At 60.5% G+C, this 26,365-nt stretch overlaps 1 protein-coding gene across 3 annotated transcripts; it reads left to right on the top strand.

Annotated features, from left to right (window-relative positions):
- On the top strand, positions 1-26,315 carry KIF19 (kinesin family member 19). Of its 3 annotated transcripts, none has more exons than XM_079905204.1 (20): positions 1-1,171; positions 2,908-2,988; positions 13,288-13,398; positions 14,031-14,118; positions 14,377-14,513; positions 15,567-15,692; positions 16,016-16,210; positions 17,598-17,744; positions 19,080-19,202; positions 20,468-20,633; positions 21,267-21,441; positions 21,548-21,746; positions 22,319-22,589; positions 22,687-22,808; positions 23,279-23,412; positions 23,589-23,772; positions 23,937-24,033; positions 24,702-25,099; positions 25,312-25,471; positions 25,704-26,315. In XM_079905204.1, the coding sequence occupies exons 1-20, from the start codon at positions 1,133-1,135 to the stop codon at positions 25,817-25,819; spliced, it is 3,069 nt and encodes a 1,022-aa protein (XP_079761330.1). In that variant the 5' UTR covers positions 1-1,132; the 3' UTR covers positions 25,820-26,315. The 3 variants fall into 3 exon arrangements, with proteins under 3 accessions (XP_079761330.1, XP_079761332.1, XP_079761331.1); XM_079905205.1 differs by having other exon boundaries at positions 2-1,171; positions 23,667-23,772; positions 25,704-26,314; XM_079905206.1 differs by lacking the exons at positions 25,312-25,471; positions 25,704-26,315 and adding an exon at positions 24,219-24,297 and having other exon boundaries at positions 24,702-24,830.
- Positions 26,316-26,365: the final 50 nt, after the last annotated feature.

Genomic DNA, 26,365 nt, shown 5'->3' with positions numbered 1-26,365 from the left:
GCCCAGTCTTTGCAGGGGGGCTGCCTGGCTCAGCTTCAGGGGGTGCAGGAGGAGACAAGAAAGATGACGGCTTCTTCCATCAGAAGCAGGTGGAGCTCCACCATCACCCAGGAAACTAAGGCCCAGAGAGTACAGGAAACACTGACTCCACGTGGTTCTGCAAGTTGGATTCAGAGCCGGGACCAGAATCCTGTTTTCCTGGGGCCCCTGAGGCCAGGAATCTTTCCACTGTGCTCCCTGAGTGTGTAATTGCTGTTGTTCTCACCAAGAATGGAGGCCGCAGCGTCTGACCTGTACTTTCTTGAACGCTGTCGTGGCTGTTACAGCAGGCAGGGAGCCGGAAGGCACACTGACCCAACCATCTTGACCTAGATTCCGGGTTTACGGATCAGGTCTGGTTTGCTAGCGAGGTACACTGAGAGGCGGGCTCTTCTGTGACACAACCCAAGTGACATAGATGCTCCCCTGCACACTCGGGTGGGCAGCCGGGGCAAAGGGCCAACTCTTTGCCCGCTCTGTCATTGGACACGCGGTGGAGACACCACGCCAGCGACACGAGCCCACAGCCACGATGCACGCAGCGCCCATGGAAACACAAGGCTGCCAGCCGCCGCCCTGGAGACGCTGAGTCAGACAGACAGACAGACAGACAGGCCGGCAGAGGATGCTCGCGGCCCCGGCGGGAGGCAGCGTGTCTGTCTCTCGAGCCACGCGGCCGGACGGGCGCCCCCTGGAGGGCCGTGGAAGAGGAGCCCAGGCCACGAGCCCCGGGGCGCGGGGAAGGGGCGCCGAGAGCTACCAAACGGACGGACGCAGGGCCGCGCCGAAGGCCGGAGGGTCGCACAGGCGGACACCCGCCGGGAAAGCGGAGCAGCCTAGGGCGCCTCCCCGGCGGAGGCGGCCACCCCTCGGCAGCAGCGCGGAGGGGCGGGGGCGCGGGAGGCGGGAGGCGCCGTCGGGGCCCTCCCCCGGCCCCGCCTCCCTGTCGGCGGCCTCGGCCGCGGGCGCGTCGTTGGTTTCGGGTTGTCAGGCAGCAGCAGCGCAGGCGAGGCTGCGAGGGAGCCGGCGGCGGTGGGGCTGCGGCTCGGCCACGACCGCTGTCGCGGCCTGAGCCCTTCCACCCGCCGCCAGCATGAAGGACAGCGGGGACTCCAAGGACCAGCAACTCATGGTGAGAACCCGTCAACCTCCCCCTCCTCGACCCCATCCCTGGTCCCCCGAACCCACACCCTCGGGCGGCCTCCGGACCGTACTGGGTGCCCCCGCTAAGAGGACACTCAGGGTCAGGGGCTGGGAGCGTCCCGAGCAACTTGCCCCGAGTGGTGCATGTCAGGAAGGAGGGCATCATGGCCACCCTGCTAAGGCCTGGAAAGTTAGCCTGGCTTCAGTCCCACTCCCCCTTTACACCTTTCCAGCAGGGCCCCCCCACCCCCAACCTGTGCACATGGGGCTCTGGAACAACACTGCTCTCTGATCCCGAAAAGCCAGGGGCAGGGAGGGCTTGACCTACCTGCCCGGGGAAGGAAGGTGGGAGTTTCCTGGTGAACCAGAGCATGCCAGCCCGGTGGCGTCAGGAGTTTAAAGGGTTTGAGGATCACAGGTAGGTAGACAAGAGCCCCCAGGTACCAGAGGAGCTGGTACAGGGTTGAAGGTAGCTGGTTATTGGGTTGCAACACAGATGCCGCCCAAGTAAGGACTCTATAAACATTTCAGAGAAGTGCTGGAAGCAACCAAGATGGCCCCTCATAGCCCCGGGGACTGGGGCAGAGGAAGAGGTGTGAGTGGGGGGCACGGGAGACAGATGGAGACAAAGACAGGTTTCTGATTATCAGTGGGGCCAGACTGAGTGATGGGGGGAAGACTCAGTGACCCGAAGGCCACTGCTTTCTCCCAGCCCCCTCCCCACCCCCTAACTTCTGAGATCCGGGAAAGGGCGCCATCGCCAGCAGGTGGGTGGTAAGGTAACTGGAGGATAATGAAGCCCCCAGAGACCCCCCGCCTCTGTAGGGTGAGCTCGCGGCTCCAAAGACGAACCTCAGCCCCAGGCCCCCAGGCAAGCCCGGGGGGGCTCTGGAACATCCTCTCTGGCAGTTTAGAATTGTCTCTTGGGAAATGGCTTGTGTGGTGCACGCCGTGCGCGCCCCTGGGGCAGGGGTGGAGGGGCCTTCCCTGCCACCCGTGGAGTTTGGCCGAGGAGGCCTGTGTGGGCAGCCTGACAGGCAGTGAAGTGCGTCTGAGAGTGAAGCGTTCTTACCTGGCACGAGGGCCCGTTAGTTATACCCACACACACCCCTTGGTGCCCCACAAGAGCAGCTATTTCCCCTTGATCAGTAGAGGCAGCAGCGCCCCGTCTGGGGGGAGACCCAGGCCCAGGATGAAGACCCACCGTCTCTCTCTGGCGGGAGGATAGAGGGAGGTGGGAGCCTCCGATGGCACTGTCCTCGGGTGGGAATGCAGTCACTGGTTGTCAGCACGAGGAGGGGATGTCCCCTGGGCCCCCGTCCCACCTCCCGCCCACGTCGTCCACAGACTCACAGACAGGCCGCTCCGCTGCCAGGGGCTCCAAGTTCAAAGCCCAGGGGAGATGCAGGTGCTTAGTTTGGGGCGTGACTGATGCAGCCTGGCGGAGCAGACAGCTCTCTCCGCTGGGGCTCTCTCTGGGGCACAGGCTCCTGGGAAGTTCGTAGACTCAGACAGAGCCCACAGTCTGTGGACCTGGTACCCTCGACCTAGAGGCTAGCCTTGAACCACTGAGTTTTCCTTAAGATGAACCAGGCTCGATGGCTGAACAGAGAGGAACCCATGGGGCTGGTCCAGGGGAGGATTCCTGGGGTCCTCTCATCCTTCTCTCTGCGGCCCGGCACAGCCCTCTGCATCTAATCCCAGGGGTCTGGCCTTCCCTCCCAGGTGGCGCTCCGGGTCCGGCCCATCAGCGTGGCGGAGCTGGAAGAAGGAGCCACTCTCATCGCCCATAAAGTAGACGAGCAGGTACATGGGGCTGTGTGGCTGGGAGCTGTAGGGCAGAGCAGAGGTCTGCTCACACCTGGTAGGGGCAGGAAGGGCCTTTCCTCTACCCTCTGAACGCTTGGCTGTACTATTGACTACATCATCAAGGAAACCATAGTCCTTCTTCCAGGAAGCCTCCCTAGATTGATCCAAGGAGAGCTAAAAGCTTCCCTGGTCTGAGGGGGAGGGGGAGCTTGAGCCCCTGCCTCCAGCCCTGAAAAAATTCACACACCTTCCGTGTACCCATGACTTGACTTCCCCACCTTAGTGGGTCTGCTACCCGTAGAGCACGTGTTCATAGGGTCTAGAGCTAATGCTCACCTCCAGACTGTTCATGTTTTGCAAAGTCTTTGGATGTCTATTTGCTCTCTTGGTTCTCCTGTCAACATGATGAGGTGGGCAGGGCAAGCCCCACCTCCGTCTACACAGGAGACAAGAAATATTTATCAAGTGCCCACAACACACGCTGGGGACAGTGCTAGGAGCCGGGAAACCACGGTGAACAGAAGAGACCCTGTCCTCCCTCCGTTGCCAGTGCAGGGAGATGAGACTTAAATGAAAGAACTGAATCATGAACGTATGAGTTTGTAGCCAACAAGGGCTACAAAGAAATGTGTGGAGATATGAGAATAAGAGGGAACTTGACCTAGACCCAGAGGTCAGGAAGGGCTTCCTTGAGAAAGGGTGCTTGAGCTGAAACAGGAGGGATGAAGAAGAGGTCATTAGGAGTGTGCTGAAGGGAGAAATTTCAACCAGAGGGACTTGCATGTGCAAAGGCCCTGTGGTGAGAGGGATTGTGATACACTTGGGTAACGGAGAAAAGGCCAGTGTGGCTCAAGCCAGAGAGAGAAGGGGCGAGAGGAGTGAGATGAGGTTGGCGGCGTGGGCAGGAGCCAGGCCGCACACGCTGTAGACCACGGCCAGAATGGTTTTTGGGGTAGGCAGTTGACTCAGGTTTGGGGTGGGGATGGGCACAGTGGTGGGGGCAGGCTTGCTGCCTGGGTAGAAGCATCATGGTGATATGGCCTCTGGGGACTCCGAGAGCAACCCCTTGCCTCTGCTCTGTGGCCGCTGCTAGCTTCTCCTGGGTGCCCAGGCTCATCCAGGTGGCTGGATGTGCTAGGAGGTCAGAGGAGTCAGGGCGGCGCAGTGCATTGCAGAGAGAGGCGTAAAGTGGGCACCTGCTGGCCTTGAGCCTGGCGGGCTGGACTCAGGAAGCCCAAGGGCCATGGTAAGAAGACCGTAGGTAGACGAAGCCTGCGATGCCTGCCTGCCTCGGGGTCCCTGGGGGCAAGTGCTCACCCCACCCAGCCTCTTCCTTCAGCCCCAGTGAGCTGTGGCCACAGCAGAGCTGGGTAGCACCCGCCTCCTGATTTCTCTTCCTCCGCGCCCTGTTGGAAAAGGGTAGCCTTCCTCAAAGGCCTGAAGGAAGGCAGCGGGGGGCTGGGAAGAACCCATCTAAAGGCCTGGTGGGGGCAGCATGGATGCCCACAACAGCCGTGGAGTGTAGGTTCCATCAGTTACTGGCTGTGTGGCCTGGGCCAGGTTGCTTCCAGAAGCCTCAGCTGCCTCCTCTGTAAGTGGCGACAGTCACCATAATGCCTGCTCTGGAGGGTCCTCAGCCGTAAATACATGCACGGTGCTTCCCCAGGGCGTGGTACCCAGTAGGCATTTAATAGCTGTGAGTTACCATCTATAAGTGACTGAGAGTGCCCAGGGCTGCTGGATTGGCTGATGAGAGGGGCCAGCCATGAACGGCCAGAGAACTCGAGAGGAGAAACCTCCTTCCAGGCAAGGCCACTCCCTGTTTGTCCAGCTTGTCCCCAAGGATATCAGGTCCTCAGAGGTGGAACAATGATGCCCTCTCTCTGGGCCGCTCCTGGCTCCCAGCCGGCATGGGGGCTGACAGATATTAACTGATGCTGAGAGAAATGCTCTGGTCCCGGGCACAGCCCATTGTGTGCCCACGCACAGCAAACACTGGCTCCTTTCTGTCCCTGCCAGTGGAGAGGGAGGCCGAGCTGCGCCTCTGAGAAGGTCCCAAGGGCTGGGCAGTCCCAACGGAGCTGCTCCTTTGTCAGCTTAGACATGGAAAGAGTGGTCTGAGCAGTGTGGGCTCCAGGCCCTGCAGGGAGAATGCTAAGCTTCTGGCCCCCAGCATCTTCTCTCCCTGCTGGATTCAAAGATGCACTTGCCTGGGACTTCCTTGGTCCAGTGGTTAAGACTCTGCACTTCCACGGCAGGGGGCCCAGGTTCGATCCCTGGTCGTGGAACTAAGATCCCGCGTGGGATTCTGCGTGGTGGGGCCAAAGAAAACAAAAACCCCAAAGATACATTTGCCTGGGCTGCAGTTTGGGAGAAACCACAGCAAATGGCAGGCTGGGAACCTCCGAAAAACCAGCCGCCGCTCAGGTGCTCCGTCCCTCTGACCAGTAAGGTGACGTCCACAGAGTAAAATGGATAGCCTCGCCCTCTGGCTAGGCCCTGCCCCCTGACCTCCATCCTTCTCCGGTGACCCCCATGGCTTCTCTGTGGCCCAGGCCATCCAGGCTTGCGTCGCTGGCCCTGAGGGAGGCTGGGGGCTGCAGGCTTGGCCAGCCTCACTGATGGGCCAGCTGCTCTGGTCCTTCTCCCTGAGGTCTGGAGCCCGGTGGGCTGGCAGGGTGAGCTTGGGAGCATCCCCAGGACAGCAGGGCCTTCGAGTCTTTTCCCAGCAAAGGTGCAGCTGGGCCCAAGCATCCGACACAGCACCCGGCCCCCGCTAAAGAGCCGTGTGCTTGGGAAGCGGATCTGCCCGTGACCCGCTGCTTCCCTTGCTCCCTTGGCTGTGGCCCTCCGTCACGGCCCAGCCCCGCAGAAGGGCTCCCCAACCCCGCCTCTGCTGGCCTGGGGTTCTGGGCTCTGCCTCCTCTGTGATGCAGGGCTTACTTCAGCCCTGCTCCTGCTGTCCCGGGCTAGCGGGTCGGGAGCCGCCGAGCACAGCAGCCCAGAGGTCACTACTGAAGCCCGGCCCCTGGTGGTCAGCAGGGAGGCGATGCTACCAAAGCCCACCAGTCGGTGGGTTCTGAGCGGGCAGAGGTGGACCGAGGCCTCAGCCAGCCACTGGCTTGGGCCACTGTGCGGGGTCCTAGGACTGCCTTGCCTAGAGCTAGGCGTCATCCTCCTGCAGATGAGGGAGACACTGTTCCCCTAGCTTTGCAGAGGTGGACACTCACGTGGCAGAGTGTCCTCTGGGGACAAGAGGCCGGTGTGCCCGGATTCTGGGGAAGCCGGAGTTAGGGTTTGGATTTGTCACGAGGTGGTCCGGGTGCCTGTGGTCTTACCCACCCCCATCGCCCCATCTGATTCGGGATCATTGTCACGGCGCCGTCTTAGAAGTCTTCACGGGCTAACGCATGCCCACTGCTTACCCAGCAGCTGGCGCACAGTCAGCGTTTAATAGAGGTTAGTTTATCTCCAGGGCTGACACACGGGATGGTTTCAGGCCCCAGAGGTAAGTGAAACCCTGGTCCACCTCCTGCCCGCCCCCTTCTGGCTTCAGGGCTCCCTGTCTGGTGGTCCCCAATCTGTCACGGCCACACCTTTGTGTTCACGGAAGGGTCAGGCAGGAGCTTGGTCTCCTAGCATCTGGGCCAGGAATAGACCCTGACGCCAGACCCCTCAGGGATGCCACTGATGGCCACAGGGACAGCCTGAGAGGTCGCTGGGACCCAGAAGTTCCGGAACAGACGGCTCCCTTCCCTCCCCCCCACAGAGCCCGCAGCCTGCGGATCCTCCCCCGAGCCCTGCAGACCATGCTTGTCGACAGGATTTAAGTCACCTGACCATATACATGATCCCGCAGTTAGCCTTTATCTGTTCAAAGCCCAACTGTCACCCCCGCCCCGTGCCCCTGGGGTCCTATCGGAGGAGCCACCAAGGGGCTTCCGGATCCTGGTCTCCGTTTCCTCATCAGAAGACAGTATGTTAAGAACCTGCTCTGCTATTGGACTCCCCTGGTGACACAGTGGTTAAGAATCCGCCTGCCAATGCAGGGGACACGGGTTCAAGCCCTGGTCCGGGAAGATCCCACATGCCGCGGAGCAACTAAGCCTGTGGGCAACAACTACTGAGCCCGCGAGCCACAACTACTGAAGCCCGCGCACCTAGAGCCCGTGCTCCGCAACAAGAGAAGCCACTGCAATAAGAAGCCCGCGCACCGCAACAAAGAGTAGCCCCCGCTCACCGCAACTAGAGAAAGCCCGCGCACAGCAACGAGGACCCAACGCAGCCAAAAATAAATAATTAATTAATTAAAAACGAAAGAAAGAACTTGCTCGACCCAGCCCAAGAGCTGTTGAGAGAGGATTAGAGGCAATCCTGTAAGGGAGAGCTGTGCCACGCAAGTGCAGGCTATTGTGAAAGGTGAATGAAGTATACGGTGACAGATGCCGAGAGTCAGAGACTGTGAGTGTTGTGGGAGCAGCCCGGGCGCTTTCAGCCCCACTCACCTGCCCGGGGGCGGAGCCCCCCGTGCACACCCACCATCTGGATGCTTCTTGGTTCTGCAGCCCCAAAGGAGGGTGACTGGGAGAGGATTCAAGAAGTCTTTCCCTCCACCCTTAGCCACCACCCCGCCCATCTCCCCAGCCCCCTCCTGGCCCCAGGAAACCACTTTCCGTCTCTATAGATTCGCCCGTTCTGGACAGTTTGTAGAAATGGAATCATACAATACATGGTCCTTCATGTCTGGCTTGTGTCACTGAGCATCATGCTTTCGAGGTTCATCCATGTTGTAAGACCTTCCCTGGCGGTCCAGTGGTTAGGACTCCACGCTTCCAGTGCAGGGGGCGGGGCTTTGATCCCTGGCTGGGGCACTGAGATCCCCCAAGCCACGGGGTGTAGCCAAAAAGTAAAAAAAAGAAAAGGCTGCATCCGCCTTGTAGCCTGGGTTCGAACTTTACTCCTTTCTGTGGCTGGATACTATCCCAGGCTATGGTCACTCTGCATTTAGGTGACCCATTCATCAGTTGATGGGCATTTGGGTTGCTTCCTACCTCTTGGCTATTATGAATAATGCTGCCAGGATGCAAGGATTCTTCTACTGAGTGCCTGGATGGGTACAAGGCAAGAGTGCAGGTTAAAAAGGCAGATCTGTGGGCCCAGTTCCCCAGAGATTTTCATTCAGTGAATCTGGGTAGTGCCTGGGAATCTGGCTTGGGGCGACACTGTAGGCCCGTGAGAGATGCAGCCCTAGACGATCTTGGTCACACGTCCTCTCACCCGAGGCCTCAGGGTCCTCAGAGTCCTGTAGGCAGGTGGGGACCTGGCCAGGACATCAGCCAGGCGTGGCTCTGTCCTGAGCAGCCAGCTGGGCCTTGGTGGCTTTATGAGCTCAGCATTCGGGTCTTTTCCATCTAGCCTGAAGGCTGTCAGGGCCCAGGGACGCCCTTCCTGAGATCAAAATCTCCTTTCTTGAGTACCCACAAGGTGGTACTTTTACAACTAGAACTATGACCAGCCATGAATTTTCCTTCTTAAAGAAAAAACAAAAAATCTAGAAACAGCCTTACAGGGGTGATAGCCACCTTGAATCAGGCTTTTGTTTCGCTGTGTCCTGTTTACGCCCTGAGAATACAGGAGCTATGGGCTCAGCTCCCGGGACTGGAAGTGATGTCTCCTAGGCTGGGGCCTCCCCAGAGGCCCGTTCTCTGCTGGGGCTTCCTGAGTAGGCGAGGAGTGCTGGCATGATTTCTTCTCTCAAGGCTACGGCCTTGTTGGTCCTCCCAGACTTCCAACTGGGAAGCACTTGAGGCCCAGAGAGGTGGTGCAGTTTTCCCGAGGTCACACAGCAGTATGGAGCCTGAACCCAATTTGCACATCCCCTTCCCCGGAGATCTTCGCTGCCAGTTTGGAGGCTTGAGGAGGAATAGCCTAGGTCAGAGGTTTTCAGCTGGGGGCGATTTTGCTCCCCAGGGGACATTCGGGAGGAGGCTGCGCCCTGGCCTCTAGCGGGTAGAGGCCCGGGCTGCTGCTAAACACCCTACAACACACCGGACAAGTCCTGATAACAACGATCCAGCCCAAAGTGTCAACAGTGCCAAGACTGTGAAACCCTGGTCTCGGTTTAGCCGTTTGGAGGCCAGAAAGAAGCGGTTAAAACTGCAAAGCCGGGCAAAGCCCAGCAGCTAGCGGTGTGCAGCGGAAGAACTCCCGACACGCTTTGTTCACGGTATTTCTCACCTAGGAGATGCGGGCGAGGAGCCTGGTCCCTAATGGGGACACAGACTATGGATGACACCCTCCCCCGAGCCTGAGGCCCCCTACTTCCTTTGCGGGTCTTGGGTTTCCAGGCCCAAAGCTAGAACCGTGGAAAGGTCACAGTCGGCATTGAATGAAAAACACGTCTGGAGGTGGAGGCAGTGGGGGCAGGGAGAGGTCAAGCCCGGGGGCCTCTGCTGAGCTAGCAGGCCTGGACCAGCGGGGACAGAGCCCTGCCGTGCGCCACCCACCTTCCCCACTCCCGGCCCTGCCTTCCACCATCCCGCCAGCATCGGGAGGGCCCTGTGCATCCTGTGTGGTCAGCGTGGCCCTTGAAACCTCCCAGAGTCAGGTGCCCAGCATGCCACAGGCATGAACATTTAAGATGCAGAGGGGCTTCCCTAGTGGCACAGTGGTTAGGAATCTGCCTGCCAAGGCAGGGACACGGCTTTGAGCCCTGGTCCGGGAAGATCCCACATGCCACGGAGCAACTAAGCCTGCGTGCCACAACTACTGAGCCCACGAGCCACAACTGCTGAAGCCCGTGCGCCTAGAGCCCGTGCTCCGCAACAAGAGAAGCCACCGCAACGAGAGTAGCCCCCGGTCGCCGCAACTAGAGAAGCCCGCGCGCAGCAACAAAGACCCAACGCAGCCAAAAAAAATTAATTAATTAATTAAAAAATATATAAGATGCAGGGAATTGTGAAAGAGAGCTCCCAGACTAGCCCACCCCCTCAGAGCTGAGGCAGGAGCCTGCCTCCAGTAGTGTATCAATTTGTAAGGCTGCTGGAACCAAGTACCACACATTGGGCAGCTTAAACAACAGAAATACGTTCATTCGCAGTTCTGTGGCCAGGAGTCTGAAGGGCTGGCTCCTTCTGAGGCTGCAAAGGAGAATTTGTTCCAGGTCTCTGTCCTCGGCGTGCAGATGGCCATCTTCTCCCTGTGTCTCTTCCCGTCATCTTCCCGCCACGTGTGTCTGTGTCCAAATTTCCCTTTTATAAGGACACCACCAGTCCTTATAAAGGGACCGCACCCTAACTTAACCGATTATAGCTACAACCCTCTTTTTAAATAAGGTCACATTCTGAGGGACTGCGGGATTGGACTTTAATATTTGAATTTGGGGAGGACACAGTTCAACCAGGACAGGCCCCAGGAAGGCAGCTGTTGGTCCAGAGGCAGGGGCGGGAGGTCTGGTGGTTAGGGGCCTGGGTTCTGGAACCCAACAGCTCTGAATCCAACCAGCTCTGTACTTGGCAGTGCAGCTTTTGGGTACCAGTCTGATTCCTCATGATGATGCTGAGATGATACGAGCGCCTACTCTAAGCTGTGGGGGAAAATGAGAAAGTGTGTGCAAAGCACGTAGCACTGCATATGGTGTATTCAGAGCTCCCTCTGTGCAGCTTTATTGAGAAAACGTTCCTCGGGCACATGCTGGGTGCCAGCCTGGGTGACATTTAGGACGGACAGGAGCCTCCCAGAGCGGGGGCAGCATGTGCTCACAGAGGGGCCCCAACGTCTCCTTCTGTGGCCATCTTGGGTCTGTGCTGTCGAGATTCCTGGTAGACGGGACGGGAGGAAAAATCCCTGCCTTTCTCATAAGAATCGCCAGTGATTCGGAGCTGAGGCCGTCTGCCCACAGCCTGCCTCTCACCTCGTGGCCTTGCTAATGCTTTTCCCTCATCTGCTTTCCTCACCTCACATTCCTCAGCCAACTCTTACTCATCCTTTAAGACTCAGTGCTGGGGACTTCCCTGGTGGCGCAGTGGTTAAGAATCCGCCTGCCAGTGCAGGGAATACGGGTTCGAGCCCTGGTCCTGGAAGATCCCACATGCCGCGGAGCAACTAAGCCTGTGCGCCACAACTACTGAGCCTGTGCTGTGGAGCCCGTGAGCCACAACTACTGAAGCCTGTGTGCCACAACTACTGAAGCCCGCGCACCTAGAGCCCATGCTCTGCAACAGGAGAAGCCACCGCAATGAGAAGCCCGCACACCACAACGAAGAGTAGCCCCCGATCGCCACAAATAGAGAAAGCCCGCGTGCAGCAACGAAGACCCAACGCAGCCAAAAATAAAATAAGTAAATAAACTTAAAAAAAAAAAAAGACTCAGTGCTGGTGCCACCTCTTCCAGCAAGCCCTCCTGCAGGGGAAAACCTGCATCACGGATCACATGCCCCTCCTCTGTGCTCTGATTGCCTCCTGGAGCCCGGCGCTTGTTATTACAATGATCTGCTCCCCACTCCACTGTGATGTCAGAGGCAGGAAACCACATTTCATTTGCTCTCTCTCCTCGGGGGCCCCGCTTAATGCCTGGTCCATAGAAGGTGCCCAGCAGTCGTGGTCACCCGGCCTGAACTCCCTGTGCAGCCCACAGCGCCCCACCCCACCCCAGCCCTCCGCGGCTCAGCTCCAATTCACCTGGCTGAGGGGCACAAGGGCTCCATTGTATGCCAGAGTGGACCAGGATGGGGGTGATGCTCTGAAGGGTGGGGCGCAGGCTGGGGCCCAGACAGATGGAGACCCAGACAAAGCCCTCTTTTTTTTTTTTTTTTTTTGCGTGGGCCTCTCACTGCTGTGGCCTCTCCCGTTGCAGAGCACAGGCTCCGGACGCGCAGGCTCAGCGGCCATGGCTCACGGGCCCAGCCGCTCCGCGGCATGTGGGACCCTCCCGGACCGGGGCACGAACCTGCGTCCCCCGCATCGGCAGGCGGACTCTCAACCACTTCGCCACCAGGGAAGCCCCAATGCCCTCTTTAAGAGGGGATCATAGCAGCTGTGCTGACAATGTCCTGATTCAGGAGCCTGGATGTCAAAAGAACCAAATGCCGACGGTGCCATGAACTTGGCAGTGCCCAGAGGTCACTTGAAGGTGATCAGTGGGCGATGGGCTTCAGTGCACACAGCTCACCCACTCCTGCATCAAAGGTCCCTAGAGGGTGGCCCTCAGGCCGCTGGCGCTGCCGGTATGCACAGGAGTTCTGGCACCGGGGGTGAGAGCTGTACATCTGGTCAAGTTCCATTGCGTTCCACTGGGACCCACACCTGGGGACTTGTGGGCGGGTGTATCTTCATTTGGGTCTGAAACTTGATCAGGGCTCCTGCTGCTGGCGTTAGGGCCTGAGCCTGGAACTGGATCCTGGGACAAGCTTACGGGGCACTGGGGCTGAAGCCCTGAGGTGGTGGCTGGGGACAGGTGGGCACGGCAGGTACAGCCGCAGGCCCCGACACCCTGCACTCAGCTCACCATGGCCACCCAGCCTCTGGCAGGCTGTGAGGGGGCCTCAGTCAGTGGCCTCATTCTTTCCCTGCACAAAGCCCCAGCCCAGCCTGTCTGGAGCATCCCCTCTAACTGGCTTACCTGGAATCCCATCTGATTGGATAAGACCTCTGGGTGAGGGTCCTGGGTCGGGCCTCCTAGGGAGCTGTCTTACCTCTTCCTTCTTCCCTCCTCCATTGAGAATCCCAGAAGGGGGCCCTGCTGGGACCCCAGGGGTCTTAGGCCAGTTTAGACGCAGTGAGCACAGCTGTGTACCTATTGGGAGGAGTCTGGTGGGAGTTCCAAGGCTGTGGTCCTCCCGGCACTGGGCCTCCTGAATCCTGGTGCTGGACGGGGGTGCACCGACAGGGACCCATGTGGATCTCCCAGGTCCATGGAGCCGGGCCGGGCTCCCAAGTCAGCCTCCTCTGTCAGTCAGCTCCCTCTGCCCCTCCAAGGGGCTGCCCCTCCTGCCGTGTCTGCTCTCAAGTCCTCTTCGGGCTGTCACTGGCCCTGGCTCCCCTGCCGACCCAGGAAAGGGGCTGCATCACTGTCTCTGCGACCTTGGGTGGCTCTAGGACAGCCCATCCCCCTCAGTGCCTTGTCCTTTGTCAGGACTCAGTTTACCTCTTGGCCCCGGCGTTCCCGGACACAGAGCATCGTCCCCACTCCTTCCCATGTCTTGAGTGAGGAGGGGTGAGGTCAGTGGTCAGTGCTGACATTGGTATGGGCCTGGGGCTCCCGGGTGACCACCAGCCTCCCCTCGGGTACCTTTGCAGATGGTGGTTCTCATGGACCCAATGGAAGACCCCGACGACATCCTGCGGGCGCATCGCTCCCGGGAGAAGTCCTACCTATTCGACGTGGCCTTTGACTTCACTGCCACCCAGGTGAGGGGGGCCTGGGCTCAGGGACACACAAGATCCTCTCTCTGCCCTTTGACCCCCTCAGGAGGGAGTCCTTGGGGGACCCTGCCACCGACCTTCAGCCTTCCTTCCATCACTTGCCGTCTCCCCACACGTGCAAGTGTGCGTGTGCCTGCGTGGTGCATTCAGATCCTCCTGCGTGGACACGCCCCGGTCAGCACGCAGAGGCCGCCCTACACGGGGACCCACACAGCACACCCCACAGGTGGCCCCTAGGGGAGCTGGAGGAGAGTGCTTGAAGCCCATCTGGTGCTGGGAGGGGAGCTACGGGAAGCTGACACCCTCCCAGGGACCCCCGTCTTGCCCATCTGCGGGATGCTCCCAGCGGCAGCTGTAATGCGTGCGTCCTCAGGGCTGGGGGCTGGGAGCCGGCTGTGGGGGGAGGCGTCTCAGGTGTCCTGAGCTCTCTTTCAGGCTGGCATCCCCCCATGGGGTGAAAGCAGAGACATCCATTCCCCACTTCCCATCCCCACTTCTCTGGGGCCGAGGGCTCCAGGGACAGAGCTGCTTCTGTTGGGAGCCAGGATGTGCCCGTGGGCCTGTGTGCTCTGCCCTGCCTGTGCCCAGGCCCCTGACGGGTCTCCTCTTTCCTGCAGGAGATGGTGTATCAGGCCACCACCAAGAGCCTCATTGAAGGCGTCATCTCAGGCTACAATGCCACTGTCTTTGCCTATGGCCCCACAGGTGAGGGGGAGCCCAGCCCACGGAGAGGACTGTGTGCCCTGGTTGTCCCCTCTGAGAATCAAGCCCCCTTGCCCTCCACCGCCGAGCTAGTCTGGCCCCAACCGGAGCAGGGTCCGAGGATGTGGCCCCATCGCCAGCCAAGGATGCCATCTTCTCCCCTTCCCCCCACCTCCCCGGCCATCTGGGAGGGTCCCACCTTGAGGACAGACCCAGGTTTGCCAGGAGCCCCTGCTCACCCGCCGCCCTGCTCTGCCCCAGGCTGCGGGAAAACCTACACCATGCTGGGCACAGACCACGAGCCCGGCATCTACATTCGGACCCTCAATGACCTCTTCTGTGCCATTGAGGAGACCAGCAACGACATGGAATATGAGGTGTCCATGTCCTACCTGGAGGTGGGTCCTCCCTCCACCCCGTCCCGTGGGCTTGGACAAGAGGCCCATAGGACCGGGCTGGCTCACCTCCCTGTCACGGGGCAGTTTCCTGGGGTGCTCATCGCTGCTGCTCTCCCATGTGCACATGGTTGGCCTCACTTTATAAAAACTGAGGCTCAGAGAGGTTAGGCAACTAGATCGAGGTCACACAGTAAGTGAGGGAGCAGGGATTCAAACTCAGGACCCCAGGGCTTCAAAGCCGAGCCATGCCCATTGTGCCACACCCCAATGTAGCCTTGTCGCGGAGCACAGACCTCAGCCGTCCTCCCAGACGCCATCCTCCTGGGCGCACTCCTGAAAGCCAAGCCTGTCTGCCCTGCCAGGCTACGTGCAGGCACTCAGTGTCTATAGGTGGGAACTGCACGTACACGGACAGGCTGGGACCTGCCAGCCTTCGCTCTCTTGCCACAGCCTCTGATGCCCACCTGGGCTACCACCAGGCAGTGAGGGGTCAGCGGGGGTGGCCAGGCGGTGGGGGGGGACACGCAGAGGCCAGAAGAGGCAGGAGAGCCAGCAGGCTAGACGCCATCTGGCTCCTGGCCTCTCCGGCTCCCTCCGGGAGCTGATAATCTCCCGGGTGACAGCTCAGGAAGGGCAGCGAGACAGTGCTGCCAGCAGCTGCTCCAGCCAGCGTGGCGTTGACTCAGCCAGCAAGATGCACTCTGGGGGCCTGCGAGGTGGGAGCAGGTGAAGGTCGAGGATGGGTTGCCTAGCAACAAACAGGGCTCGGCCGTGGGTCAGGCCCCATCCCCCGTCCCGGGCCTGGCCAGCCTGTTCCGTGTGGTTCTGATGCCTCTGCACCCTTGCCTCTGGCAGCCCCATGTTTCCCTCCGGGTGCTGAAGCCCCCTACGCCCACCCCATAGGAAGGAAGGGGTCTTCCTCCTTAACCAGGGTTTCCCTGAGAGGAGCCTGGAGCTCTCGGGAGGGACAGAGAACCTGGCCATTGCCTGAACCTCCTGCCCTTGGTCTCCCGTTAACATCTGTCCCCTGCCCCTCCCAACCTGGCCCATCAGATCTACAATGAGATGATCCGGGACCTGCTGAACCCTGCCCTGGGGTACCTGGAGCTGAGGGAGGACTCCAAAGGGGTGATCCAGGTGGCCGGGATCACCGAGGTCTCCACCGTCAATGCCAAAGAGGCGAGTCGCAGTAGGGAGGGACACTAACCTCCCGGGGAGGGTGGGGATGGGTGGGAGGGAGCAGCTTCCCGCGCAGCTGGGCTGGGGCTGGGGCAGACACAGACAATCCTGGATGACACGCCCCCAGCCACGCAGACCCTGGGGGCTGACCAGGCAACCAGCCTCCCAGTTTACAGACAGACCCTGACCTCCCAGGCCCCGCAGCACCCAGGGGGCCGACCCACCCCTGCCTGGGCCCCTTCCCAACCTCTCAGCTGCAGGACGTGGGAGCATCCTCACGGGTCCCCAGGAGTGGCCTCCCTCCCCCGTCCCCACCCACCCAGATCATGCAGCTGCTGTTGAAGGGGAACCGGCAGAGGACCCAGGAGCCCACGGCCGCCAACCAGACGTCCTCCCGCTCCCACGCCGTGCTCCAGGTGGCCGTGCGCCAGCGCAGCCGGGTCAAGAATGTCCTGCAGGAGGTGCGGCAGGGCCGCCTGTTCATGATCGACCTGGCTGGCTCGGAGCGGGCCTCCCAGGTGAGGCTAGCTCCCCGTGGGGCTGGGGAGAAAGCCCGGGGGGCAGGGCAGGGATGCTGGCCGCCCAGCTCCCCAAGGGGTGAGGGTGGGGACTTCCCAGGGAGGGTGGAGATGAGGGGGAAGGGACTGAGGAATGTCTCCGATGAGCAAGAAGGATGGGGGGGACCCTGGGGAAGCACACAAGGGCTGTTTGTGGGAAGGGGCCTGGGAGCATGGGGATTTCTCCAGGGAAGGAGACAGTGGCTGCCCCGGAGGAGCGGGGAACAGGCAAGAGAATGAATGGGCCCAATGAGGAGCTGGGGCAGGGGGGAAACAACGTCCCCCGACTGGGGGCACCCTGGGCAGAGCCCGGGAGGGGGCCCTTGCCAACCACATCAGGGAGAGAAAAAGGTCCATCACCCATTTCTCAGCATTTGTCCCCCATCACTAAGCCCTGTCCGCCTGGCCCTGCGCCTGGGCCCGGGCCCCCTCCTGCGGGCAAACTTGGAGGTTTCAGGGTCACGTGAGTGCTGGGGCTGCGTGATGTCACTGTTAGCACTGAAGCAAATGCAAGGGACAGGACAGCGCCAGGGAGATGTAACAGGGCTTGTGTTTGAACGTGTGGGGTTGGTTTGAACGTGTGGGGTTGGTTTAAACAGGGTGGGGTTGGAGAAACACACCCCTCTCTTCCAGTAACGGCCTGAGGGCTTCCTGGAGGAGGAGTACAGGGGAGCAGCCAGCTCCCGGCGGGGGGGAGAGGGTGTGCCCCGCGGCCACTGGAGTGAGTGGGTCCCAGCTTCACCAGGCTGGGCAAAGACGTCTCCCGAGGGCGGCTGTAGGCAGAGCCTCCTGGGACTTGACACTGTCCTGCTCTCACATCCACTTACATACACCTCAACCCATTTCCTCACTCACAGACTTTCTTATACACACATACATGCTGTCACATATACACATGCAATTCACACACACTCACTCCCCCCCTCCACACACACACACAAACTTCCCTCTTCCCCCCCTGAAGCCTGGCGCACCCTCTAGAGCCGTGTGCCCATGGCCACGCCTGCTGCCATGCCCGTGGCCGGGCCGGCTCTCAGCTGAGCTGCCTGGGAAGCCACGACCCACCTCCATCGCATTCTCGGCGCTGCCTTAGCTGTGCCGCAGGGCAGACGACGTGCCAGGGTCTCAGCCCTCAGAAGCCTCTTGTCCCCCCTCTTGTTCAGAGGCCTTCCGGTTCTCTGACCTTCTCGAAAGCCCTCCGTGACCGCCCCCCCCCCACCCCGACAGAGGGCGGGACCAGGCCCTCAGCATCTCTCCCTTGCAGGGCCCCGGGGGAGAGGGAGGGGTTTACAACTCAGGATGGCCCAGGGCAGGGAGTCACACCCACTGCTCGCCCCCCACCCCCCAGACACAGAACCGTGGGCAGCGCATGAAAGAGGGGGCCCACATCAATCGCTCGCTGCTGGCCCTGGGCAACTGCATCAACGCGCTGAGTGACAAAAGCAGCAACAAGTACATCAACTATCGTGACAGCAAGCTCACCCGGCTCCTGAAGGTACGACCTGCCGCCGGGCCCAGGGCCTGGGCACCCAGGGTGGGGCCGCCAGCGTCACAAGGAAAGATACAGGACGCCCGGCTGCATGTGAATTTCAAATAAACAAAATCTGTTTGGGTATAAGTATGTCCCATGCCATCTTTGGGACGTACTTATACTAAAAAACAAAAAACAAAAACCCACTTGTTATTTATCCAAAATTCAGATTTCACTGGGTGTCTTGTATGTTATCTGGTGACTCTCACCAAAGACTGGGCAGCAGGGAGGGAAAAGGGCTGCACCTGACCCCCCACCCCAGGGCTGTGGGTCTAGGGGAACTGGGGGGTCGTCTGGATTTGGGGGTTCAGGTGGTCAGTCAGCATCAGGTCTCCCAGAGGCTGCTGTCGGGGAGGCCCCGCTCCTGGCTGGGCTCTGTGTTCGTTGTCTCAGCACCCCCTTCTCGGTCCCTTTCATCTTGTCAGCGAGTCTGAGTTAGGGGATGACTATTCCATTTGCAGATGAGGAAACCGAGGCAGTGGGAGGCTAAGTAACCTTCCCAAGGCCTCACACTAGTAAGTGCTGGACGTAGGGTCCCAGCAGAGGTCTGTCTGGGCCGATAGCAGAGCTGCAGGTGACTTAATCGGCCTGCCAGCATCACTGCACTTACAGCCTGGGAGGTAGGACAGTTAGTTCCTGCCACCCTCGAAACCCAAGGAAGCTGAGGATTAGACAGGTGACGGAGCTTGCGGAGTCGCCCAGCTGGTAACTGCTGCGGCCAAGGGCTTTGTCTCCCCCCAAGCCCGCAGCCCCGCTGTGCACTGTCTGTCCGGGAGGGCACAGCAAGCCCAGGGCAAGGGAGGCGGTGGCCACAGGCCAAATTCAACCTTCATGCAGAGGTCCCCATCACCCCCCTCACTCCAGCCAAGACAACAGCGCCAACAGCAGTCGGATAAAGGGGGACCTGGGAAGCCAGAGGGGATGTGGGAGGGGCCCAGGGCCCCACGGGGCTCTTCCCCCTCTGGTTCCCAGCCAGTCAGGGCCGCTGCCTTTCCTCGTTCTCACGTATGAGGGGAGGAGAAGGGAAGCCGGGTAGGCCCTGACCTGGATATGAACTTTGGCGAAGAAGCTGGAAGAGGGAAGAAGGGGGGACAGCAGAGGAGGAGGGGAGAGTCCTGTGATGCTTGGCACCAGCGGCTGTGAGAGTGTGCGCGCGTGTGTGTGTGAGTGTGAGATAGAGGGAAACACACACACACACACACACACACCCCCCACAAGGGCATCACGAACAGCCTGGCAGGAGCAGCGTGAAGAAAGGCAGGACCCGGCTGACCACAGCCCGCCCTCGGCCCCATCCAGGATTCCCTGGGGGGAAACAGCCGCACGGTGATGATCGCCCACATCAGCCCAGCGAGCAGTGCCTTTGAGGAATCCCGGAACACCCTGACCTACGCTGGCCGGGCCAAGAACATCAAGACCAGGGTGAGGGACCCCTGGTCTGTCCCCCAGGGCCCGCCTTCCTGGGCCAAGATTCGAGCCCCTGGACTGATTCCAGGCCCTGCCACGGCACCGCACATTCTCTGGAACCAGCCACCATTGCACTGGCCCCACTCCCCAGTCCAGTGTCACCCCTGTGCCCTTCCCTGTTGCCTGCCGAGAAGCCCACAGCCCTTGAGAGTCCCCTTCTTCTCGTGCAAGGTCTGTGCGCCCCGAGCCCCGTCATCCCCTTCCATCTTCCCCTTTTCATCTTCAGGTACCCAGTCAGATGTTTACCTTTCCAAAGCCCCTAATCCTAACAGACAGAGGTGACCGTTACTACGCACTTATGTTGGGCCCTTTATCAAATCATCTGATCCTCAAATGAGGCAGGCTCAGTTGAGGTTATTTCTGTCCCCGTTTCACAGCTGAGGAAAATGAGGCTGAAGGGAGTTCAGTGACCTCCCTGTCCCAGGGCAGTGATGACGCTGAGACTAGAGCTGTGTCTGCCTGGTTTCCAAGCCCACGTTCTCACCCTCTCCGGTGAACGTGTCAGAATCCCCACTACCTGTTAGGACGTTTGTTTCCACCGTGTGGGTAGAGGGGTGGGAATTCTAAGATAGAATTTCGTGAACACTCTCCCGACACTACGATTCGCCAGCCATTGCTCCAGGCACTTTATGCTTTATCCCAGCCCTCAAGGAACTGAATGATGGGAGGAGACAGGTAATAATAATACTCTGAATTGATAGTTCAGAATATTATTAACAGCAGGAAATGATGCCAACGATCGGGGATGGGGGTGCTGGTGGGATCCCCTGTAGCTCTTTGGAGACTGTGAGAGGGAAACAGGATGGGGAGGAAATTTAGGAAGAGAGGCAGCAGTAAGGGTAGAGGTTCCAGAGGCAGGAAGGAGATGGTGTCGGTGGTGGGAGTGGGGCAAGTGGGATGGCTCCTCAGCTGGAGCAGAATGTTCCTGATGGAGCAGTGAGTCAAAAGAAAATCTAGAGAGAGTGGTGGGGGGATTAGCATTCCCCCAAGCATTCCCCCAAGCAGCATTCCCCCAAGCAGAGCCACTGAAGGTTGACCAGGGAAGGCAGCATTTTAGGAGTATGCCTCTGGCGGAGGCACGCAGTGTCGAGAGGTTGTAGGGTCAGAGGCAAGGAGGCCATTACTGTCAGAAAGATTAGGGGTAAGAAAGAGAAAAGAGGAACCCGCAGGCAGGCCCCGGCGTCCAGGTGACCGTACCTGCTCCCCTCCCATCCCCACAGGTGAAGCAGAACCTGCTCAACGTCTCCTACCACATCGCGCAATACACCAGCATCATCGCCGACCTGCGGGGCGAGATCGAGAGGCTCAAGCGCAAGATGGACAAGCAGGGTGGGCGGGGCCAGGCCCACGGCCGGCTGGGGCGGGGCGACATCTGCCACATCCAAGGTGTGCGTGTGGGTCTGTGTTAGTGGGAGCCCGTCTCCCGAAGCCCGTCCAGGCCGTCTCAAATTGCTCAGGGGTCAGGCAGGGCCGGGTTCAAAGCTAGACTCAGATTCTTTCTGGCTGGGTAGCCTTGGGCTAGTCATCAACCACTCTGGGCCTTCAGTCCTTCAATTGTCGAATGGAATCGCGATCTCTGCTTCAGAGACTCGACCTGAGGGTTAGGTGGTATCACACGAGTGAGTGGCACGTGGGCATTTAGCTGCGTGGGGCGTCCGAGACTGTGCCTGGCATCGCCAGAAGGGATACAGAGCTCATACACTTTCTGTATTTGCTATGATGATTTTCCAAAGTGTCTAAAGGGCACCTTTTATTAGTTGACAGAAAGGTGCTCTAAAGGCTGGCGGAAGCCCAGTTCATACAGAGAAGCTGGGAATCACCTTTGGGTCATAGCCTGAAGACTCAATGCGGAAGTGGGATGTGGGAGGGCTGTGGTAATCTAGGAGGTCTTTCTGGGGAGGTGCTTGCACAGGAAGTCTTTTGGGAAGAAAGAGAGGGGAGGGCCCCAGGTAGCCCAGACTTTCCTGGCCTGACCCTTCCTCCTCCACTGGCCTCCCCCACCTGCCGTTCAATGGCCAGCCAAGGTCCAGCTGCACAGCGAGAAGGGTGAGCAGGCTGAGATGGGACAGCTGCGGGAGCAGCTCATCAGCGCCTTCCAGGAGCAGATGGACGTGCGGAGACACCTGCTGGAGCTGGAGAACCACGCCATGGAGGTGCAGATCGACACCTCCCGCCACCTGCTCACCATTGCAGGGTGAGCACCCCCGGCCTGGGGCAGGGGCTGGGAGCTTGGAGATGCGTGCCGTGCCTCCCACCGTGGCCTGAATCCCGGGTCTCCCTCGGGGGTGGGGCTGCGGCAGCTGGGAGCACGAGAAGTCACGCAGGGCACTCAAGTGGAGGGAGGAGCAACGCAAGGAGTCCTACACCAAGGACGACAGTGAGAAGGACTCGGACACAGGCGATGACCAGCCAGACATCCTGGAGCCCCCTGAGGTGGCCTGCGCCCGGGAGAGCATCGCTGCCCTGACGGGGGAGCAGAAGAAGCTGCGAAAGCAGAAGGTGCCTGGGGTTTGGGAGAGTGGGTTTGAGAGGCCCCAGCAGGAAGGGGCTGGGGGAGGCCTGGGAGCTGGGAGCTCAGGCCACAAATCCCCTGTGACCTCACTGAACTCCTTCACCTCCTTGTGCCTCTCTTACTCATCTGTAAGATGGGAGTAGTCAGCCCTAGTAGGGTTGTTGGGAAGATTAAACAAATGCCTTTCACATACCAAGGACTCAAAAAATGGTAGCCAATATCATAATTAGGATTTTCCAGATCTCTGCCCTCTGTTCTGGAGCATATCCTGGCCAGGGGGTTTCAGGGTACCGTGAGCCCTGAGGGCATCAGCTGGGCTGGGGCTCAGCAGATCCACGGAGCTGGTTCCAGGGATGGGTTGTGGTCAGGACGGCAAGAAGGTAGGCAGAGACGGGCCCTTCAGGGGCAGCCCCTGGTTGCAAGGCCCGAGAGGCAGCTTCGAGGGTGGGCCTCGGAACGGGGCTTCAGCCGGGAGCCCAGAGTCCGGGGACTGGAGGCGCGGGGACAGGCTCAGCGGTGGGCGAGAGCCCGCCTGGCGCTCACCCCGCTTGGTCCCCAGCTGACGCTGGAGCAGCGCTGCCGAGAGCTGCGCGCGCGCGGCCGGCGCCTAGAGGAGACGCTGCCGCGGCGCATCGGCTCCGAGGAGCAGCGCGAGGTGCTTAGCCTGCTGTGCCGCGTGCACGAGCTCGAGGTGGAGAACACGGAGATGCAGTCGCACGCGCTGCTCCGCGACGGCGCGCTCCGCCACCGCCGCGAGGCCCTGCGCCGCCTGGAGCAGCACCGCAGCCTCTGCGACGAGATCATCCAGGGCCAGCGGCAGATCATCGACGGTAGGGCCCGCGCCCCGCGCGTCCGAGCCGCCCACGGGCCCCATCGACCCGCGGAGGGCCCGAGGGCACGCGCTGAGCCCTGCCCCTCCCCTGGCAGACTACAGCTTGGCCGTCCCGCAGCGCCTGCAGGAGCTGTACGACGTGTACGTGCGAGCGCAGGACGAGGGCAGCCTGGAGCGGGCCGCCATCATGGACCGCGTGGCCTCTGGGGCCCTGCAGGTGGGCGCCTCGGGCCTGAGCACGCGCACACGCGCTAAGGGAGGGGCCGATGGCCAGGGCAGTGCGTGCAGGTCGTTGGCATATGTTGGTGGGACCAGGCTGGCTGGTCCCCAGGGAGCTGACTCCTTCCTTCTTATCCCACCCAAAGGCTCGCCAAGCCTGAGTAAGCTTCCTTTCTCGGCGTATTCTTCTCTGGCACTTGTCCCCACCCAGGGTCTGAAGGTCAGGTTTGGCTATCTGAGATATGACAAATGGCCCCAGACGCCCTCCCAGGAGACCAGGCCACCAGGCAGTGCCACGGGGGATGCCTGGCCTACCACAGCTTGTCCCTGGGGACCGAGAACAAGCCCACTGCCCTCTGGGGCTCCCAGCCCCTATTACAGCCCCAGACACCCTGTGTGCCTTTGTCACCCTGTGCTGTTACCGGCCCAGGACCAAGTCTTCTGACTGCCCCTTCCCCACCTCCCCAGGACAGCTCCTTGCCCAAAATTAGCAGAGCAGGAACCTTGCCGACCCCAGAGTCTGACCCAGAGAGCGTGAAGACGCTGAGCTCCGAAGCCCAGCTCCTGCAGGGCAGCTTCCTGCCTCCGATCAGCACAGAGAGGTGAGGCCAGGGGCCACTTTCTGCCAGTCCTTCCTGCCTGAGCCACCACGGGCTGTGTCCCAGAGATGCCAGCCCAGATTAGGGCTTCCTGGGGGGGATGGAGCAGGAACGAAAGGGGGCAGGTGGCACAGGTCTGGAGCCAGGACTTTTGGGTCCTCTCTCCCTTTACACAACAGCTCCCCCCTAGGGTGGGGGTGGGACCGCAGTGGGACCAGCCTGGTCAACAGATGCCCATCCTCCTCTGCCAACCTCAGTGAAGCCAACCACGTGTCCAAGGCCAGTTCCGGGGCCTGGCAGGTGAAGAGCTCCTCTGTGCCCACCCCACCCCCCATCCAGATTGGCAGCCTGGTGACGCAGGAGGTGAGCACTGAGCGCCGCTGGCCCGATGGGCTCCTCTGCTGCAGGTGGGAGCACCAGGGTGGACACCCAGTGGTTGGGATGGAGCCTTTCCAAAACAGCCCCCTGGGGACATAGGGTCCCTGCTGTGTCCAGTGGCTTCTCTTCCCAACCAATTCGTCTCACAGGCCCCCACTCAGGACAGCCTGGGCAGCCTGAGCGGCCGGATCAACTCCTCCCCTGACAGCAGTGAGAACCTGTCAGAGATCCCTTTGTCCTGCAAAGGTGTGCCCCCTGCCCACCCTGTCAGCCTGAGCCTGGCATCGTCCAAACTGCTCAGATCACCCAGCCCAGAGCCCCTTCCTTCCCTCTGCACTGCTAAGTACACCCATGCGTCGGGTGCTGACCGCTCTAGAAAGAGAGGCACCAGTGCCCACAGAGGATTAACGACCTGCTCTGTCCACACAAAGCTGGGGGCACAATCAGAAACCGGAATGGGGAACACATGGCGCTTAGGATCACGCCCCACCTTCCCACTCAGAAATAATTGTAAGAGCAAATATAGACCGAACCCCTACGCCCTGGCCATAGGCTATGCCCGTTATCTCAGTTACTCCTCATAACCTGGGACTTCCCTGGCGGTCTAGTGGTTAAGACTCTGCGCTTACACTGCAGGGGGCATGGGTTCGATCCCTGGTCGGGGAACTAAGGCTCGGCCAAAAAAAAAAAAAAATCCTCACAAGCCAGTGGGGTTAGTTTACAGATCCCCAGTTTACAGATGAAAGTAAGGCTCCCCAGTTTACAGATGAAAGTAAGGCTCAGAAACTTGCCCAAAGTTTCTTAAACAGCAAGCAAGGGGGGATGCTTTGGCAGAGAAGGGGTGTTGGAGGTGCAGGAGGGGGAGGAATATGTGGCCTTGATCCCCGGCTGGGTGCTCCTTTGTCCCGCCGCAGAGAGGAAGGAGATCCTGACGGACACCAAGTGCATCTCGGTGAAGGCTGCCCGGCGACGCTCTCGGGCCCTGGGCGCCGAGGGGCGCCACCTGCTGGCACCCAGCATGGAGCGCAGCAGCCTGTCCCTGCACTCGCTGAGCGAGGCTGACGATGCGCGGCCCCCCGGCCTGCTGGCCTGCAAGCGGCCACCCAGCCCCATGCTGCAGCACGCTGCCAGTGAGGACAACCTGTCCAGCAGCACGGGTGAGGCCCCATCCCGGGCCGTCGAGCATCATGGCGATGGCCCCGGGCCCTGGCTGCGTGGCCAGAAGAAAAGCCTGGGCAAGAAACGGGAGGAGTTGCTGGAGGCAAAGAGGAGGAAGCGGAGGTCACAGTCCTTTGAGGTCACAGGGCAAGGGGTGAGTCCAGGGACAAGGACTGGGGGGTCTGGGCCCCTGCCTTGCTGGTGGGGCTCTGAGGGCTGGATTGCTCCCGTGGCCCCAGGGTAGCCCTAGCTGTGCACCACCCTCCATGCCGTATCCCCCCAAGCTGGCATAGCTGCCGGGGCAGACCCCTGCATCAGATCCGCATGCGGCTCCCACCTCACGTCACTGCTCTTCAACCAACACAGCTCTCCCGCCCCAAGACACACCTCCTGGGGCCCCATCCCGCGCAGAGCATCTCGGACCACAGGGTGCAAGTGTGCGGGCACCCAGCCTCTGGTACCCGGCATCTGGGAAAGGTCTCCCTGCCTATGGCCAAGGTCAAACTCCCTCCAAGCCAGAACCCAGGTCAGTACCAGCAAAGGAGGGAATGGGAGGGGAGCGCCTGGTCAGCCCAGGGAGGAAGCATGTGGAGCTCCCTGCCCTATGGCTGCCCCTTGCTGGAAACAGGGTTCTTGAAGAATATTTGTGGGGCTGGCACCTTGGGGGTGTGCCCCTAGGGAGTTCAGAGCCACTGGGTGATCAGAGGGGACGGAGGGGCATTCCTCAAGCACTGCTCGTGGCCCTTCCCCTGTTGCAGGCCCTGGGGACTCCTCACCCCTCGCTGTCCCCTCCAACCCAGCTGGTGTTTCCCAGCGGGCTACCCGGGGGCCCCGCCTGCCCCATGGCAAAGATGGACGCTTCCAACATAACTGAGGGGCCCTGCCTGGAACCGGCCCTCCTGCCCCCAAGACTGAATGGGGGGTAGCAGGAAATGGGAGATGGAGGCTGGGCAGACGGGGGTGCCCTGCAAGCAGGAGCTCAGGATCTCAGAAGGCGGGGGCTCCTGAGACCCCGGAACGGTGAGGGTGCCTGCCCAACACTTCCGTGCTTGCGGTGCCACTGGGAAAGGGAGGTGAGCCCAGGAAGCACGGCGGGATGGCAGGGCTCCCTGGCCTCCCAGCCCTGGACAGAAAACCCTGCTGCCAAAACCCCGTTCTGAGACCTGTGGCCCGACTTGGCCTCAGAAATGGGGGGGGGAGGGAACTGTTAATGGGACAGGGCTCCTGGGCCCACATCTGGGGCAGGAACATTCCCATGCTGTGCTTGGGGTCGGGGAGGGAATCTGGTTTTGTTACTTAGCAGTGGCTTCCGCCCTCACCAAGCCCCCTTTTTAACAATAAAATCCCGTTTGAGTCTTGATGGTTGTGTTGGAAAGCAGACCTTGTCTGAAATGTGGGGTGACCATGACTGATTAAGATT

This window comes from Stenella coeruleoalba (assembly GCF_951394435.1).
Source record: "Stenella coeruleoalba genome assembly, chromosome: 19".
In the NCBI taxonomy this organism is placed as follows: domain Eukaryota; kingdom Metazoa; phylum Chordata; class Mammalia; order Artiodactyla; family Delphinidae; genus Stenella; species Stenella coeruleoalba.
The sequence above is the reverse complement of the archived record's forward strand: the minus strand, read 5'-3'. Positions and strand labels throughout refer to the sequence as shown.